This window comes from Schistocerca nitens, chromosome 1 (assembly GCF_023898315.1).
Source record: "Schistocerca nitens isolate TAMUIC-IGC-003100 chromosome 1, iqSchNite1.1, whole genome shotgun sequence".
Classification (NCBI taxonomy): Eukaryota; Metazoa; Arthropoda; class Insecta; order Orthoptera; family Acrididae; genus Schistocerca; species Schistocerca nitens.
This window is the reverse complement of record NC_064614.1, coordinates 866,679,485-866,698,514: the sequence shown is the minus strand read 5'-3', so window position 1 is coordinate 866,698,514 and position 19,030 is coordinate 866,679,485. Positions and strand designations below refer to the sequence as shown.

Genomic DNA, 19,030 nt, shown 5'->3' with positions numbered 1-19,030 from the left:
ATAGTGCAACATAGTTTCTACCCTCTCCCTCCCCCCTTCCCCCATTTCTCTAATGCACTGCTGACAATTATTTAAACAGTTTTGTTGGATTGTACTGTAGCAAGTCCACCTCTGTAGCTGAATGGCCTGTGTAAGCGACTGTCCTGCAAAACACCTGCATTCAATCCCTGGTAGTGCCACAGATTTTTCCTTTGTCTGAGGTCCAGAACAGAGTGCACTCAGCCTCATGAGGTCAGCTGAAAAGTGACTTGAATGAGTAGAAGCAACTCTGAGTTCTGAAAAGCTGACCATAGCTGGGGGACTGGGAGAGCAGTCTGCTGATTGCATCCTCCCCCCAATTTACGTCATTTGGCAGATGATTACAAGATACCTGGCCAGCATCACATGGTCCTATGGGCCTGATCATGGAGTTACTTTTTTTTATACGCACTGTAAATAAAACAAAATACATTAGAAAACAATGATCATGCATTTCAGTGAAACTTCCACTCACTACTGACAGCACTTCTTGAATGATTAATTTTCACTTTTTCTGTTTACTTTAGGGATCCCAGTAGATTATTGTAACATATTTGTTGTTTCAAAAAGCCAGTGTATGCAGGGCACTTATGTGTTCATTTAAAACAATGTCATTTGTATTATCATATGACAAATTCCACACTTTTATTAAATAGCTTTTTCTACAATCACTAGTCTACATTTTGAAGCACTCCTTGATTGTCATCAGCTTACTAATGAAGAAACTTCATTGTAATACTAACAAAAAAAAGTGCATGTAAGTGGAATGATATTTTCTGCCAGATGGTATCACAGTGAACTGCCTCTTAGTAGGCAACAACAACAATGATCTCCATGCTAATGTACATTGGTTGTTAATTAAATAGTATTTTAAACACAGTTGTCAGAATTTGTTCTACAATATTACATTTATCTCTCATAGTTGCAGTTCCAAAGGAAATTGAATGGAATATAATACATATGTATGTAGGGTAGATGCTACCCACCAAAATGGAGAAGGCACTGCACTGCACGCCTTTCTTCTGCTCTGTAGTTCATGTATTTGGGGAGCAGCAGTCTTGTGTTTTACATGTACTAAATGTCTGACCTAAGGATCTTGGGACATATTGTCTCTGAATTTTCAGAATATATTTGCAATTTAATTTCTTCAGTGTTTAGATGGGGAATAGGCCAAACAAATACTGCTTAACACATTTCATGTGATGCTCATTCTCAACAGAAAATTTTGATTTGTTTCTCACTAAAAAAAAAAGGTTTTTTTTTCAGTTGAATTTTATGTACCCATTTGATAGAAAGATCCCAAATTAGTTTAATATGATATTTGACTTAAGAATATGTACTAAGAGGTGCAGAAAAAATGTAAAGAATGACCAACAGCAACTGAGTAGTGTTGCTACATGGTGAATAACTACAGTGCTTCCTGTTTTTTGGTGGGTTATCACCTATGTTCACATACTTATTGTATTCCATTCTCAATTTCCAGACAGGTACTATGCAAACTCATTTGCTTTATCAGCATATATTTTCCTTTATTTCATTTATTTGTCTACTTTTTATTTTGTTTCTAATTGTTTTTGTAATAGTCCTCAAATTTATTGAAAGATTATAGATATATTGTAATATCTAGTATTATAGTTGTGCTGGATCCTATGTAGAGTATTTAAATAAACAGCTGATTGGCTAAAGGTACATAGTAGTGTAAACAGTCAATAAAGAAATGACATGTTATTTCAAAGTATAGCCATCCTATTATGCATAAATGAGAACCTATCATGGAAGACACCTATGTATTTGGTCTTCATTTACTCCTGCTGATGGTAGGCTTTTGATTATATAATGCACATGGAGAAATATAATATTTGACAAAATTTGGAAATTTCAAGTGAAATATGACACAACTCCTGTCAGCCAATTGCTTTGTTAAGATGGCATTCATACATTTATCATTAAAATTAATGACTTTATTTCTTGGATGTTCTATAAATAGTTTCTTCTTTCCAGATCATAAAGATAATGAAGCCATGTATGTGCTTCTTCAAAGCCCAACTCAAGAGAGCACTTCTGCAAAATTAAAAGTGCAGTCTGTTTTCCCATTCAAAATTTGCTATAAAGATTGCAGTATAAGACTGATGAAAGTGGAAAATGATAAACAATGTGATAGCTATTGGCTTAAGAACACACTGCTCACAAAATTGTTAAAGTGGGCCCATTCATTGCCATCTTCAAAAACACCAGTTAAATCTCTTTCATTGATTGGAATTGAAGAGTATGTCAAGCTTTATCACACTCTCAAGGAGAAGTATGGATCTCATATGGTTAAGGTAATATTCCCCTCTCTTGATCCATGCGTTAACAATTTGAATTGTCAGATTTTCAAAGAGATCGGGAATTTCATTTTGCGTAAAATACTTCTGTGCCTGCTATTTGACAGTCTTTCTCATTAAAGAATTTCCTTAATGAAGATGATTTTTGAGAAACCAATAAAAACAAAATTTAATACAATAGATTTAATATTGCTTTATTTTTAGAGTGTTAACCAGATAGTTGTAATATTGCTGCCTTTTTTTTAGTGCAACAGCATGACGTCTACTTAATGTAAAATGATAAAGTAAATCATAAAGGCTCTTCCTAAGAAACTGTGTTCAACAAGAAAATACTTTAGTTGAGAATAGTATGTAAGTGAATTTTAACTTTTATTTTTTAATACTTACTGGAGGACACCTTTAAATGAGTCAAAATTTAATCTGTATCCCTTTATTTTTTAAATTTTCTGAAACATAATTGAATTTTACAACATAAATGTAATGTAAAAATAATGAAACACCAGACTATAAGGTGTCTGTAAACTGTAATTTGCACATAGATAACAGTACTTGTTGCTAAGTACTGTTACACATGCAGGATTCCTTGCCTGGTACACTTTTATAGCTAGTGCAGAAATTAAATTAAATAAGAACGTAGGTGATGATACTTTACTCAGCCCAGAGATATCAACTGATAAAAATAAATTTTACAAAATACACATAACAGTTTGTCAAAATATACTATTTGGAGAATCATTCTTTTGTAATGCTGACATGCTGAGTATCCTAAAAATAATAACCACATTGGAGTTGAGAGGAAAAACTTAAATTTTTATAATTTAATTTTAGTTATAAGAGCATATTTTTTCAGATTGAAGTTTGTTTCAGAAATTGTTTGGGTCTGTGACTCTATCATAGCATTTCAGTTACTGTTGCAGGGAGCTTTCATTAGGGCAGCTTCTTGTAGTTACTCTTTTAAATACATTATTTTGGCATATTATGTTTTGATTGTGTGATAATATCAAGGAGGAAGGTTACCTAAGGCTATTTGATATTATTTTTTTTATTTGTCAACATCTGTGGATTCAGTGGAAGCTGTCATCATGACAGAAAGAGCCTGTAACCACCCACACTGTTCATTTTGCACAGCTGCTTTGCTATCTTTATGGCCCCTCTGATTTTTAATGGCAATTGACAGACTAGCAAAAACAAGGGCTTGTTTAATGATATGGACCTGTTGATGCATACATAAACAATGAGGCCACACTTACAGACTCAAAAGTGGACCATAGTATGAACCACTTTCAGGGCAAATTCCTATAACAAGACACTATTAAATAACCCATGACAACAAGGTACAAGATTAAGAGTACCCTGGGAGAACCACCATGGCAAATGGCCCTCATACCTTATGTTGAAGATGTTAGTGATATGATGGCTAAGATTCTATGTCGAGGGGGATCAAACCTATCTACTTGGGCAACTTCCTGGGTTACACTAAGGATGCCGTACATCAGGAATATATTACTTGTTCTTTATGGGTGAAAAGGATGTACTATCAACATAAATGTTGTGGAGCACAAGTAATACATATTGTTAAATGTCTGCTTCTTGAACACCGATTAAATACAAATCAGTCAAAGAAAATAATAGATCTTAACTCGTCTTGAACTAAACAGAGACAGAGACTTCTAGAGGTGGATATGCCTGGCATTAAATCTGGAGTTTTACTGAATAACTTAACTGTTAATGATGCGTAATACTAACTTTGTCAGGCATTCCAATACAAACCACTCCATTTTTGCATGCACATGCCATCAATGTACTCACAGTAGTTGCAACATGCAGCCAGACAGAGAACAGAGACTACACTGCATTAGGAAAATAGACATGTCCACTTACAAACGAAACTTCAACAGCCAGAAAACAGAATCCAGGAATAACAGAATAATATCTAGAAAATAGCCAATTATTGCAAGTTCATCATAAATAAGCCCATCAGAGAGTAAGCAGTACACATCAGCAATCTCATACAAGTAGTATCAATCTGCCGGTGTTCACCCCTATGGCTTGGTGCTGGCAGGTGCATCCCTCTGTGCTGGACCTCACTGGATGTGTGTGTAATAATGTTGATAGATCCATTGATACCTCTGAAGGGATTACAAGGCCTGTGGCATGGTCAACATACTACATTGGTGATGATGAACATCAAGAAAAGTGTGGCAGATCCGTGCAGTCAAATCAAGCCCTTGTTTTAGCTAGGCAACCATTTACCTCTAAGCAAAACAAAAAAAAAGAAAAACAAAGACAGAGGGGCCATCAAGATAGCAAAGCAATGTTAAATGTGAACTGCAAGAAGGGGTACATTGGTTGCCAGTTATTGCAGCGTAGCGGGCCCGTCATTCTTGTAGAGCTGCCCCACTGCCCATCGTAAACACCACCCTGTGGGCACCAGGTGCCACCAGCTAATTTGTAAGCACACTGTGTCATGATGGCAGCTTTCCACCAGATTTACTAATGATAACCAAATAAAAATTAACATAAAATAGCCCCAGGGGGGATGAGATGTCCTTCTTCCTTCAGCATGTAACCCAACCGAAATGTTATATGCCAAGAGCCTGCATCTACATCAACATCTGTACTCTGCAAACTGCTGTGAGGTGCATAGCAGAGGGTACATCCCATTGTACCAGTTATTAGGGTTTCTTCCCATTTCATTCATGTATGGAATGCAGGAAGAACGATTGTTTGAATGCCTCTATGCATGCAGTAATTATCTTATCTTCAGGATCCCTATGTGAGTGATATGTAGGTGGTTGTAGTATATTCATACAGTAATCATTTAAAGCTGGATCTTGAAACTTTGTTCCCCAGAGTTCTACCAATAAACCAAAGTCCATCCCACCTGCTTTACCCATGACTGAATCTATGTGATTATTCCATTTAATATCCTTACAAAGTGCTATACCCAGGTATTTGTATTTGATGACTCTCAGACATATTCAGATAATATATATGAAGCAGTAACTCCACAAACAACAAGTAGACATCTTGATGAAAGCTGCCTCCAACAGTAGTTGAAACACCAGTAGTCTCAACACATGATGTGGACAATACCTAGAAAAAAATAACTTTAGATACATTTGATAAAAACTTCTTATTACTTAAACATGAAGAACTCTTTTTTTCTGCTCCTTTTTAAGTACCACAATGTATGCCCATTTCCTAATTTAATACTTGGTTTCTATTGTTTTCAGATTTGGCCAGAAAGAACAGATCCACAGAAATTTGTTTATGAAGATGTGGCTATAGCAACTTATTTATTGCTGTTGTGGCAAAAACAACAGGAGGAAGCTGGGAGACCACAATGGATGCAGAGTTTTGTTGATCTTGGCTGTGGAAATGGATTGCTTGTGTATATATTAAGTAGTGAAGGCCATGTGGGTAAAGGCCTAGACATTAGAAAAAGATCCATATGGGATGTTTATCCTGAGTCCACAAAGCTCCAGGTGAATTAAAATTTGTACAGGAAGAGAGTCTGTTTAAATGTTACTGTGGCTTTATGAACGAAATGTAAAATTTTGAAAAAGGTTCAGCCTGGTGAAAAGCTGCTAATTTAAATATACTTTCTTTTCTCTTAACCACATGAGCTGTCAGTTCATTCCAAAGGTAATTTCTTCCCTGCAAGTGTAATTCATGGGGGCAATCACTAGATTGCAGTGTAATACATTTCCTTAGCTAGGTGTTTACAGTAAATAAAACACTTACCTACTGTGTTTCATAGGCATCAGTGAGTTCACTGTCCAGCCACCAGAGCCGTTCTTGTTTCAACATTGGTGGTTGTTTTATTTAGCAGTGAGAATCCTTGTGTAATAGACACATATCATACTTAGCGTTAATTTACTGAAGTTTGTAAGTCTCAAGGTTTAGTTTATATTGCACATATATCTGTTTAAATTTTGTTGTTCAGAGTTATATGAGTGCCAATTATTTCAATAATTTGTGTGTTATCACAGCTGAGGCACCTGAACACAGGTGTATGAAGTTAAGACGGATATCGCCACAACTGCTCTGACATTGGTGACCCCAACATTATCAGTCTACAGATACTAGAAGAAGTAGTACAATGTATCATAACTGACCAACAAATTTTCGAAACACTGAAATGCAAGACTCCAAGGGCACTGAGTGCCTGACAGTGTAATGACTTGCTATGCGATTGTTGTCATTCTGGCCTCACAGTCTGACGACACTCTGGTTTGTACATATTAAAGCTAGTTTTCATTATGCAGCATATGCTGCAGGTAGCTGTCTTCCAGATAGGGTGAAAGCTGTTGTAATATCTCAGAGGGAAATTCCCTGGGATGCCATCACAGATCTGGCTCACAGGATTCAGGATTCATCAATGTCACTTTCAGTCAGTAAAGTAACATCAGCATGCAACACTGCCTCATCATCACCAGTGAGGTGGGTGGATTATGATTAGCTGTCAGATGAAGTGGACACTATGGCTAGTCAAAGGAGTGAACTGCTGGCTTGATACAATTACAGCAAGGATAGAGGTCATTACCACAGAAGATCATGCAGTCATTCCAGAACAAACTCACTGGTTCTAAGTGACACAGAGCAGTCACTTACAACATATTGGTATCACTGGAAATTTGGGGGTCAGGTGTGCAACTGCACCTAACTGCATGACTACCCAAACTTAGTGGCAGCCAGACATACATGCATCTGATTGCTGGACAGTCTCTCAGCATCTCTATATTAGTGACCGAAAAATAGGACAGAAATTCCTTTTGGAAACAGGCTCTGATTTGTGCAGTTTCCACAGATTTTCTGTATAATTGCTGGCTGCCAACTATGTTCTACCTTTCTGACAATAACCATTCATCAGTAGTCACATACAGAACAGAACATGTTTAGATGGACTTGGGGCTGTGTCACACCGCCATCTGGAATTTTACTGTCACAGATATCACAGAGCCTCTAATTGGAGCTGATTTCCTGGCATATTACCATCTGTTACCTGATGTAGCAACTACACAGCTCGTCAAGAGTGTCACCAGAATTTCTACGGCTGCTTTCTGACGTAGTACCATGATTCGTAGTGCAGGTGGCTGAAAGCAGATATGCTGAATTGCTTGACCAGTTTCCAACCATAACTCAGTGACCTGACATGCTGAGGGAGGCACATCATAACACTATGTGTTTTATCCAAATTACCAGTGGCCTACCAGTTCCATGCCATCTTAAATGTTTAGCTCCCCATCACAAAGGTGAAGCTTAACTCAATGCTCAGGGAAGATGTTACTCACCCTTCTCTAATCCTTTGTCTTCATTCCTCCATCTGGTAACCAAAATGGGTGGCACATGGTGCCCATGTTGTGAATACCATGCATTGAATGCAAGGACAATTCCAGGCAAATATTTAGTGCCTCTATTAAGGGAATACAATTGTGCTCTCACTGGTGCAGCTGTGTTTAGTATGCTAGACAGTGCAAAGACCTTTACGCAAATTCCTGTGGCAGACGGAGACATTTCAGAGACTACTATAATCACACCACTCAGCTTATTTGAAAGTCTTTACATGAAATTTGGTTTGCCCAATGCTGCTCAATCATGACAGAGGGTCATCGATTCTGTGCTGCAGGGGCTGTCATTCTGCTCTGCAAACTTGGATGATGTCCTCATATTTTCAGTCACAGCAGAATGACATCAGCAACACCTAGTAAGATTTTCAAATGCCTAGAATAGCATGGTGTGGGGCTGAACACTGCAGATCACCTCTTCTGATTATTTAATTTTGCATGCAGGGTCATTACTGCTTCCAGAGAAAGTAGAAGCTGTCATGAAGAGCACACAGCCTGAAACCATCAAAGAGCTACATTGTTTTTCAGGGATGCTAAATTTTTATTGGTGACACCTACCACCACCCCCGTCTCCCCTCAACCAACTTGAAAGAACACTAAATGCAGATTTACTGGACCCAAGACTAAGGGAAGTTCACCCATCCACTGGACAATTGAGATGAACTCTGCTTTTAATGCAGCAAAGCAAAGCAAAGCCTAGAAAATGCTGCACTTCTGCAACATTCCACACTGGATGCACCTCTTGCGTTAGCATTTGATACCAATCAGACTAGTGTGCGGCGTTGCAGCAGCAAGTCAATGGTGCTTGGCAAACACTTGCCTTTTCCTCAAAAGTTCTCCATGTCTCAACAGGAATGGGGTTCATATGATTGTGGGCTTCTGTCTTTATACAAAGTAACCCGGTACTTTCTACCACAGTTGGAAGTAAGAGAATTTACAATAATTATTGGTCAGAAACTGCTTATCTATGTCTTCGAATGGAACAACAACAACTGTTGACCCTGGTACTACACCACCTGGCATTTATTTCTCTACTCAGCACTGATATTTGCCACATTTCTGACGTAAACAACATGGTCACCTACTGCCTGTCGCAGATTAATAGTGTGACAAATTTTATTGATTTTCTACAGCTCACAAAGGCACAGTAATCTGATGATGGACTCCAGAAGCTACTGCATATTGTCCAGCCTTCAATTACAACTTATCACTGTTCCTGGTTTTGACGTCAAACTGTATCGTGGCATTTCCAATGGAAGGTCTCACTCGTTTCTGCCATCTGCTTTCCGCAAAACATTCTTTCAACAGCCTCAACAACCTATGCTACCATGGTGTTACAGTATTGACTCATCTGGTGTCAAAATGTTTTATCTGCCTGGTTTTGCAGCAGAACTGTCACGAGTACACTAGTGCATGCCTTCAGTGGCAGTGCAGTAAAATAGTCCATCATGTGCATGCAGCCATTGGTGAATTTCCAAATGTGACACTGCACTTTTGAGCATGAGCACATTGATATTGTAGGTCCACTTCATCTGTTAATTGCCATTGATCATTTTCTCCATTGGCTGCAGGCTATATCAGCTGAAAACATATTGGCAGAGATGCTAGCCTTTATTTTAATTTCAAACTCGGTTTTTCTTTTCAGTAGTCTGCTGCACATTACTATGTGCTGTGCCGACAATTCAAGTCAGAGGTATTGAACCAGTTCAGCAAATCCCAAGATGCTCTCTATCACTGGACAACCAGTAACTACCAGGCAAGCAATAAGGCTCCATTAATGTTTCATGCCACGAGCTGGAAAACTATATTACCTGTGATCTTATTTGGCTGTGCACTACTTTCAAACCAGATACTCCGTATATGGTGAAACACTTTGACTGCCCAGAAAATTCGTCAATCCAAGATCTGCACAGCTACCAGGCCATGATCCATTAGATTTCATTTGTTGCCTGAGGAACCATATTGCACACATTGAGCCTCCAGACTAGAATAACTACCTTCATGCTTCATGATCTGCAGACGTGTGCATGTTATTTGCTTACAGACAGTTTCAAACCATCTCTGCAAACTTCTTATACAGGCCTCAGGTAATCAAAACAGGAGAACAAACTCTGAATACTGTACTAAATGGTAAAACTGCTACTGTCTCAACTGACAGGGTAAGACTGGCATACTTATGTTGGGAACTGCTGCCTAAACTTGTGCCTCAAAACCAGCCTCAGCCTCAAATGCAGTACTACAGTTTCAGTACTACCATCCAAAACATTTCATGAGAACTTCCCTTACCTTGTTTAAGACTTTCAGTATGTCAGAGATTTGCATATAGTGATATGACTCTGAAAAGAAATTGAGGTAAGGGTGAACGAATGAATGATGAAAAAAATTACAAAAATTAACAAGTGACTCACAGGCAGGTGTCATAAAAACAATATACCAGTAAAAGTAAAATAAATCCTATCATAATATTAAGAAGAGGATAGTTGCAACTCAACATATAGTGGAGATGCTGAGTCATAGAAAAGCATAACAAAAATACTGTCAGAAAGTTAGCTATCGGCCAACAAGGCCTTTGTCAAAAATAGACAACATACAAACACAGAGGAGCATTCCCCTCATGACTCAGTACCATCCATGACTGGAGCTACTGAATTACATTCTCTGCCAAGGATGTGACTACCTCTCGTTGTGCCCTGAAATGAGAAATGTCCTACTCATTATCCTTCCCACCCCTCCCACATTGGTGTTCCACCACCCACCAAACCTATACAATATCCTCGTCCACTCCTGCACAATCCATGCTCCCAACCATTTGACTCATGGCTCATGTCCTTGTAATAGATCTAGAGGCAAGACCTGTCCCACACATCCTCCCACCACTATCTACTTCAGTCTGGTCACAAACATCACCTCTCCCATCAAAGGCAGGGTTACCTGCGAAATCAGCCATGTGATCTACGAGCTAAGCTGCAACCACTGCGCTGCATTCTACATGGGCCTGACAACCAACAAACTCTCTGTCCACATGAATGGCCATCAACAACTGTGACCAAGAAACAACTGAACCACTCTGTTGTTGAACATGCCGCCCAACATGACATTCTTCATTTCAGTGACTGTTTCACAGCCTGTCTCACTGATGTCAGCTTTTCTGAATTTCATAGGTGGGAACATTCCCTGCAATATATCCTGCATTTCTGTAACCCTCCTGGCCTCAACCTTCATTAGTCATAGTCCTTACCCATCTAACGCCTTCCCTGTTCCCATTCCAGCACTACACAACCCTCTATTCCACCAACACACATAGTAATTATACTTCTCTCCTTTTCCACTACCCCCCACTCCATCCAACTGCCCCACTGCACATAGCTGCTCTACTCTCTACCTCATCCCTGCATGCTTCCAGCAGCACTTTAGTGCCCTCACGCCTACCTTGCTATCCCTCCCCTCCCCGCCCAAGCCTCCTCCTTACTCCCACCCAATTGCCCCTCCCATAATGTGCTGTTGCTCACAGTCTGGCTCCAGCTGCCAGAGATGGTGGGCTTGCGTGTGGAGGGGGGGGGGGTGAAGGGGGGGCAGAAATAACTATTTTTGACAAAGGCCTTTGTAGTAACACTGTTCACGTTTACGTCGCACTTCACTTAGCGTAGACCGGGACTGTGTCCTAGGCATGCCCGATGTTGACTGACTGGGCACGGCCCGTGCTGCTGGAGTTGTTGTTGTTGTTCTTGTTGTTACGCCGGCAGAGGTCGCGTCCGAAGTCTCGCGTGCCCTCTGGTGGACGGGACTCTACTTGCGGCAACTACCGCCCGTGACGTGCCGTGCCAATGTGCGCCTCCCGCGATCTTTCTGGTGGCTACTACACTCCTCCTCCTTCGGGGGGTGAAGCCACTGTGATCCACTGCGTCGGAAGGTGGAGCGTCGGGCAGGAGCGATGACCTCCACATCCATTGGATGGCCGGAGTCGAGGGGATCTGCCAACCCTCGAGCTGGAACCTTCGAATACGGCTGGAAGTGACCCACACGAAGAGGCCCCCGTCGTCCCACAACCGGAGCTCGGGACAGAACGGGTGACAAGCTGTCGAACTCCGGATCCCGTTCCACCTCGGGAGGGGCAAGACCCAGTGGTGGGGACGAGGGGGAAGGGACAACCACAGGTGAACGAGCCCCCTGAGAAACCGAACCTGCTAGGGGGACCGGCTCTCACTGGGGCATCTCGAATGATGGCAATGCCGGTGCTGGAGCTACTGGAGGCTGCCAAGGCTGAGAACCATCGCAGTGCGGCAGAGTCACAGCGGGGAGAGGAGGTAACGTCCCCTGTGAAACCAATACAGGTGCCGGCAATGGGGAAGCCGGTGTCCGAGAGGTCGGAGGGTGGGTGCCCGAACGTGGACGTAGCTGATTTTGGTGACGACGTACCACCCCATCCCCCGCCTGCAAGGTATAGAGCCGGCGGCCATTTCGGCGCAGGACCACCGCCGGTATCCAACGTGGATTGCGACCAAACCCACGGGCCCAGACCGACATACCCAGTGGAAAGCCAGGGACTTTGTTTTGTGAAGACTGGCGAGGACCAGGCCGGAGGAGGTGCAGCAGAGTCCTAGGTTGACGCCCATGGAGGAGCTCTGCGGGGCTGCGGTCGCCCATTGGTGTGGTCCGGTATGCCGTCAAGAAAAACATCAAGGCTTCCTCTGCAGGAAATTCGTGCACATACTTTCTCATCTGCGTCTTAAATGTGCGCACCATGCGCTCGGCTTCCCCATTCGATTGTGGATGGAAGGGGGGAGAGCAAACGTGCCGAATACCGAAGCGCCTACAAAAATCCTGGAAGGTCTGCGAAATAAACTACGGTCCATTGTCTGAGACCAGGGTGATTGGCAGACCTTCCACAGAAAAGATTTTTGCTAGTGCCTGGATTGCAACTTCTGAAGTGGTTGAGGAGCAGCGAACCACATATGGGAATCGGGAATAAGCATCAATGACAATGAGCCAAAAGCCATTGAGAAACGGGCCCGCAAAATCGATGTGAACACGTTCCCATGCTTGTGTTGCCGGCGGCCATGAAGAGAACGCTGCCCTGGGAGATGCTTGTTGGCTCGCACACTGGGAACAGGCGGCCACCAAGTGCTCAATTTCTCTGTCAATACCGGGCCAGTACACATGTCTGCGAGCCAAGGTTTTAGTACGGGAAACACCCCAGTGCCCCGCATGTAATAACATGAGGACCTCCCTTCGTAAACCTGCAGGAACAACCACGCGAGGAGCTGTATCATCGGTAGCCAGAAGGAGAACTCCTTCCAAGACCGAGAGGCGGTCTCGTAGAAGAAAATAATTACGAAGAGGGTCCGAGGCCCGGCCTGGAGGGCGGGAGGACCACCCCTGCTGAATGAGGCGAACTACTTGCCGGAGAACCGGGTCAGCCGCCGTTTCCCTGGCGACTCGAGAACTAGTGATCGGAAAGCCATCAACTGCTTGGCGGGATGCCACATCCAAATGAAAACACATAATCTCCTCTCGATCGAACGTAGGATCCGGGCCCACCGGAAGACGGGAAAGAGCGTCGGCATTGGCATGCTGTCCTGTAGGGCGAAAATGAATGTCATAACGGTACTTAGAGAGGAACAAGGCCCAGCGCTGTAATCTGTGGGCCGCCCTATCCGGAATCTGAGAGGCGGGGCAAAATAACGATATTAACGGCTTATGGTCAGTGATTAACTGAAACTTCGTGCCGTACAAGAAAGGGTGACACTTGGTAACAGCGTAGACAATGGCCAAAGCCTCTTTTTCCACCTGGGATTAATGGGCCTGCGCGGGACTAAGCGTTTTAGACGCAAACGCCAGTGGTTGCTCGGAACCGTCTGCATTGCGATGGGCCAGGACCGCCCCCACCCCATACTGCGAAGCATCTGTAGCGAGGACCAACGGCTTACGGGGATCAAAAGTAGCCAAACAAGGGGCTGAAGTGAGGAGGCCCTTCAACGAGGTGAACGCTCGCTCGCATGCAGGCGACCAATCAAAAGGAACACCCTTGTGCAGAAGGCAGTACAGGGGGTGGGCTATAGTGGAAGCCCTGGGAATGAACTGGTGGTAATAGGCTATCTTGCCTAAAAAAGCTTGTAACTCTTTCAGCGAAGTGGGCCGAGGAAGATTGACGATACCTTGGACCAAACTTCCTAGTGGCTGTAAGCCATGCCGAGATATGGTGTAGCCCACATACTCAATGGACGGTTGGAAGAAGGTTGACTTATGCAGGTTGCAACGCAAGCCCACAGACCTGAATTTGAGAAAGAGGGTGCGAAGGTTGTGCAAGTGTTCCTTCGTGCTGCGGCCTGTGACAATTATGTCATCCAGGTAATTAATACAATGAGGGATTGTCGACGTGACATGCTCAAGATAACGCTGGAATATCGCCGGGGCACTGGATATTCCAAAAGCCAACCGCTGGTATTGGTAAAGGCCAAACGGGGTGTTGACGACCGCCAGCCGTTTGGAGTCCTCATCAAGAGGTATCTGATGATAAGCCTCCGACAGATCGATTTTCGAAAAATATTGGCCACCCGCCACGACGGAGAACAATTCATCAGCACGAGGCAAAGGTTAGTCCACCACCAATTGGGAATTAATGGTGGCCTTGAAATCGCCACAAAGACGTTAAGTTTCCTGAGGGCTTCTTGACAATAACGAGGGGCGAAGCCCACTCACTGGAAGAAACGGGAAGAACGACCCCTAGGGCTGTCAGCCGGTCTAGCTCTTCCTTTAGCTGAGGGCGGAGAGCCAAGGGGATCTGTCTCGCGTGTAGAAAACGCGGGCGAGCCGACGCCTTCAACGTTAAGTGAGCTTCAAAATCGGAAACACGCCCCAGGCCCTCCTCAAAAATATCTGGAAAGTCTGAGATCAAAGATTCCAATGAGTGATAGGGAACGTCTTCGGAGACCAACTGTATGGTGTCAGCAATAGAAAAACCGAAAGCTTGAAAGGCATCCAGGCCAAAAAGGTTAGCGGAGCTCGCATCACTGACAACAATAAAAGTAATAGGCCGAGTGACTGATTTGTAAGTCACTTCGGTAGTGAATTGATCCAGTAGGGGAATGAACTGTTTACCATAACCGCGGAGACGCCGGTAAACTGGCGCCAACGGGGGCGATCCAAGGTCGGAATAAGTTTGTGCATTCAACAACGAAACTGCCGCCCCCGTATCTACTTGCAGTTGTAACCGGCGTGACCGAACCGACACCTCGATAAAGAGTTTGCGGGCCGATGCGTCGGGAGCCTGGCCCGATGAAACTTCCTGAATGTCAACGTCCATGTCCTCTGTACTTGCTTCCTTCAATGCCTTTGCGGCTGAGCGGCAAACTTTAGCAATGTGACCTTTTTTATTACATTTGCGACAAACGGCCCAACGCTGGGGGCACTCTGACCGATCGTGATGTATATAGCACGACGCACAGGACGGCAACAGGGGCCGGCGGCCGGAATTCTGTTTACGCACCATGCGGGAGCGGCCGTAACGGCCAGATTGTACCGCTCGCACGTCGTCCACCCCGGACACAGTGGACGCGGCCGCGCCACCCTGAACCTCCGCGACGTCGCACCACGCTTCCAGCTGTTGACCTGCCGCGTGAGAGACTTCATACGATTGAGCGATTGACAGAACTTCCTCGAGGGAAGGGTCTGGACCTCCCTATCAGGGGCCGAACGAACAATGACGTCGCGTACCATAACGTGGGCATACGACTCTCGCGACTGCTCCGTGACAAAATGACACTTGCGACTAAGACCATGCAGGGTAGCGGCCCACGCCCGGTAAGACTGATGGGGCTGTTTCTTGCATTGATAGAACTCGACCCTAGCCGCCACAACATGCGTGCGGCGGCGATAATATGAAGACAGCAACGAACACAATGCGTCAAAAGACAAGGACGAGGGTTCCTGCAACGGCGCTAGCTGCCGCAAAACTTGATACAGCGAGGGAGATATCCAAGACAAGAAGAGAGCACGACATACCTCCGCATCGGCAACATGAAACGCCTGGAAATGCTGCCGAAGGCGATGTTCATATGCGTCCCAAGCCTCCGCCGTCTCGTCATACGGGGGAAAGGGAGGAGGGAACTGCGCCGGAGCAGACAGCGTGGAGAGCAACGCCGGAAGCACTTGTTTCATGGTGGCCATGAGTTCCGTCTGCTGCGCAACCAAAACTCGCACCAAATCCTCCATACCGTGGAGAAACTGCGAAACCGGAACAACGACGCAACACGCGAAAGAACGACCCTACTCGTCGCCAATTGTGTAGTAACACTGTTCACGTTTACGTCGCACTTCACTTAGCGTAGACCGGGACTGTGTCCTAGGCATGCCCGATGTTGACTGACTGGGCACGGCCCGTGCTGCTGGAGTTGTTGTTGTTGTTCTTGTTGTTACGCCGGCAGAGGTTGCGTCCGAAGTCTCGCGTGCCCTCTGGTGGACGGGACTCTACTTGCGGCAACTACCGCCCGTGACGCGCCGTGCCAATGTGCGCCTCCCGCGATCTTTCTGGTGGCTACTACAACCTTGTTGGCCGAAAGCTAACTTTCCAACAGTCTTTTTGTTGTGCCTTTCTGCAACTCAACATCTCTGCTATATAGAGAGTAGCAACTACCCTTTTCATAAATCCATTCATCTCATATACATTTCAATGTGGTACCCATTATTCTCCCATTTTCTGCTCTCTCTATCTATCTCTCTATCTCCCCCTCACCCCCTCTCCCTCCCCCTCACCCTCCACCAAAAAAACCCTTGAACTTCTTTGCTAGTCTTTGTTTACCTCCCATCGTATATTTTAGTTGCTTCTCCTAGCTGTATTGTCATTATACCACCTTTTACATGTGATGTCATTCTTTTAACTTTTAATACTGCTGTTCCCTACCCCTGCCATCACTAATTTCCTCTTTTTGTCCTGGAGCATTCAACCCATTCATCACACTGCACCTTCTTTCTATTTCCTTGGGTTCATATCGCCTTTGCACTATATGCATACTATTATCATTCTTTTCTTACATATCCTCATGTTTCGCACTTTATCAACATTATTTCTGCTACTGAATCGTACCACACTACTTTTGTCCTTTGGTGAGTGTGTCATATGATTTTTATTTGCCATTCTGTAGTGAGTATTTTGTTAACATGCCTGCCCTTCAGTCTTACTACAATTGTTGCTTTGTCTGGTGAGCATTGTCATTTAATGTAATGCTTTTCATTTTATACTTTCATAATTGACCCTATAGTATCAAATAACTTGCAGTTAGCTGGCAAGCCTAATAATGTGTTTGTATTTGCAGGTTGACACTATCACACCTTCAGATAACTTCTTGTTTCCTGACACTGACTGGATTATTGGCAATCATTCTGATGAACTAACACCCTGGATTCCTGTAATAGCTGCCAGAAGTTCTTACAAATGCTGCTTCTTTTTACTACCATGTTGTTTTTATGACTTCACTGGCAACAAATACCAGAGGCAGAACACTGAACTTAGCCAGTATGCAGATTACTTGGAATATCTAAAATATATTTGTGAAGTTTGTGGTTTTAAAATTCAGATAGATCGGCTGAAAATACCATCCACGAAAAGGATTTGCCTTATTGGGGCCAAACGAACTCACATTGAAACAGAAAGTGACATGATTCACACAAATATTCTTCAGCTTCTAGAAAGTAAAAGTGATAAAGGAAAAAATGTAGGTGAAAATGGTAGTTCTGAGTGGATGTCAGGATTTAAAGCACGTGAATCTGTTGAGAGAGTTCGTAACTGTACTCAGCTAGACAGCGGACTGCGAGTCCAAATTGTCACTATGGTAACACAGCATCTGCTTGCCAAACGCCGCTTACTTAAAGTCATGACAGATAATGGTGAAGAAAAGATGTGGAATGCTGGTGGTGTTATGAGCATTGGTGAAATAGCTGCAGCTATACCCACCAGTCTATTGCAACAATTTAAGAATGAATGTGGAGGACTGCAAACATTACTAAAAAACAGTCATCATATATTCTTTGTGCACAATGGAAATGTACAATTTAGAACACCAGAAAATGTGCACAACAAAACTGCAAAAAATAAACACAGCAAAAGAAAAAAGGAATCTTCTGTGTTAAAGCATAAAATTAAGCCATGTTGGTTTCATGAGAACCATCCTGATGGATGCTTCCTCCCAGATGAAATATGTACTTTTAAACACTAATTGTGTTTCCATAATAACATGGACTTTAAATTCATACTGAATACTGAAGTATGGTAAGTGAATTCAGGATCTGCATTTTTGGTAATAAATGGGAGGCAAAGCTCTATGAATCTAAATGAAGAGAAAAGATACGTGTAAAGACTGTAATAGAAGAGTTTTGAAGTAACTCTGTAGAGAATATGCATTAGGGTGACAAAGTTTAACTTCGCTGAAAATTTAAATCCTGAGAAAACTGCTAAAGAGGACTCCATATGATCATAAATAATTATTTTGCAGGGCAGATTACTACGATTCATTTCACTCCAGAACAAATGTGTTAATTCCAGAAGTCACTTGAAAATACATGTTCTATAATTATAGCATGTATTATGTAAATCTGAATGTAGCAAAAACATATCTGTTCACATGCTATCTGTCATTTTCCTTCATAATTTATGTGATATTCTGAAGAATGTAACCCAAGAATAGAATTCTGAAATTAAGGGTGTGGACTGGTTTCTTGATCAGTCAGCTAGTTTGATTACATTTTGCCAAAATCTTTATTTTCATTTCCTACTGTTTTCCATATATTTCTTGCCTCACACTGAATGATTGCTAGAATCTTCTCTTTTTGTATTTTCCTATCTAACGACTATGTAAGTAAAGAAACCTTTATTATATGTTGTGTGTCACTCTTGTTTATGCCAGCTTTCTGTCATGTGAGGTTTGTAAAAGTATGCTAGGCTGTGAAGATAATGATTATTAAAAGAATGTATTGTCTGTGCCAGATGTATTTTTAGATAAATACAGATTATTTTCACTGTATTTACGAATGTTATTTTCATAAATTTTTTTGTGGTCCAGATGATAACCCCATTTGCTTATCCAGTGAGTAGTTTTGAATGTTTAGCCCACACACGTTATTGCACAATATTGAGTATTACTGCTACTTCTGATTCCAGTAATTATTTGAATGAAAGTTAACTGTAAATTTAATTTGATTTATCTTATTTTACTTATTTCTTTCACTTGTGGCTTTCTCACAAGGTTTGGTGAAAGGGCGGGACCCTGGTGACGGTTAATGACTGGGATCAATTAGCTTCTCACTAAGTATATGATTTGATTAAACAACACTATAACAAAAAAA

At 42.8% G+C, this 19,030-nt stretch overlaps 1 protein-coding gene across 1 annotated transcript in view; it reads left to right on the top strand.

The window, feature by feature from the left end:
- Positions 1 to 18,708, top strand: part of LOC126263628 (probable tRNA (uracil-O(2)-)-methyltransferase) — a 37,842-nt gene extending 19,134 nt beyond the window's left edge. Inside the window, exons 4-6 of the mRNA XM_049960720.1 lie at positions 2,020 to 2,339; positions 5,579 to 5,830; positions 17,005 to 18,708. Of these exons, the coding sequence (XP_049816677.1) occupies positions 2,020 to 2,339; positions 5,579 to 5,830; positions 17,005 to 17,904 (1,472 nt within the window). The 3' untranslated portion in view covers positions 17,905 to 18,708. The remainder of the gene's footprint in view (positions 1 to 2,019; positions 2,340 to 5,578; positions 5,831 to 17,004) is intronic.
- Positions 18,709 to 19,030: the final 322 nt, after the last annotated feature.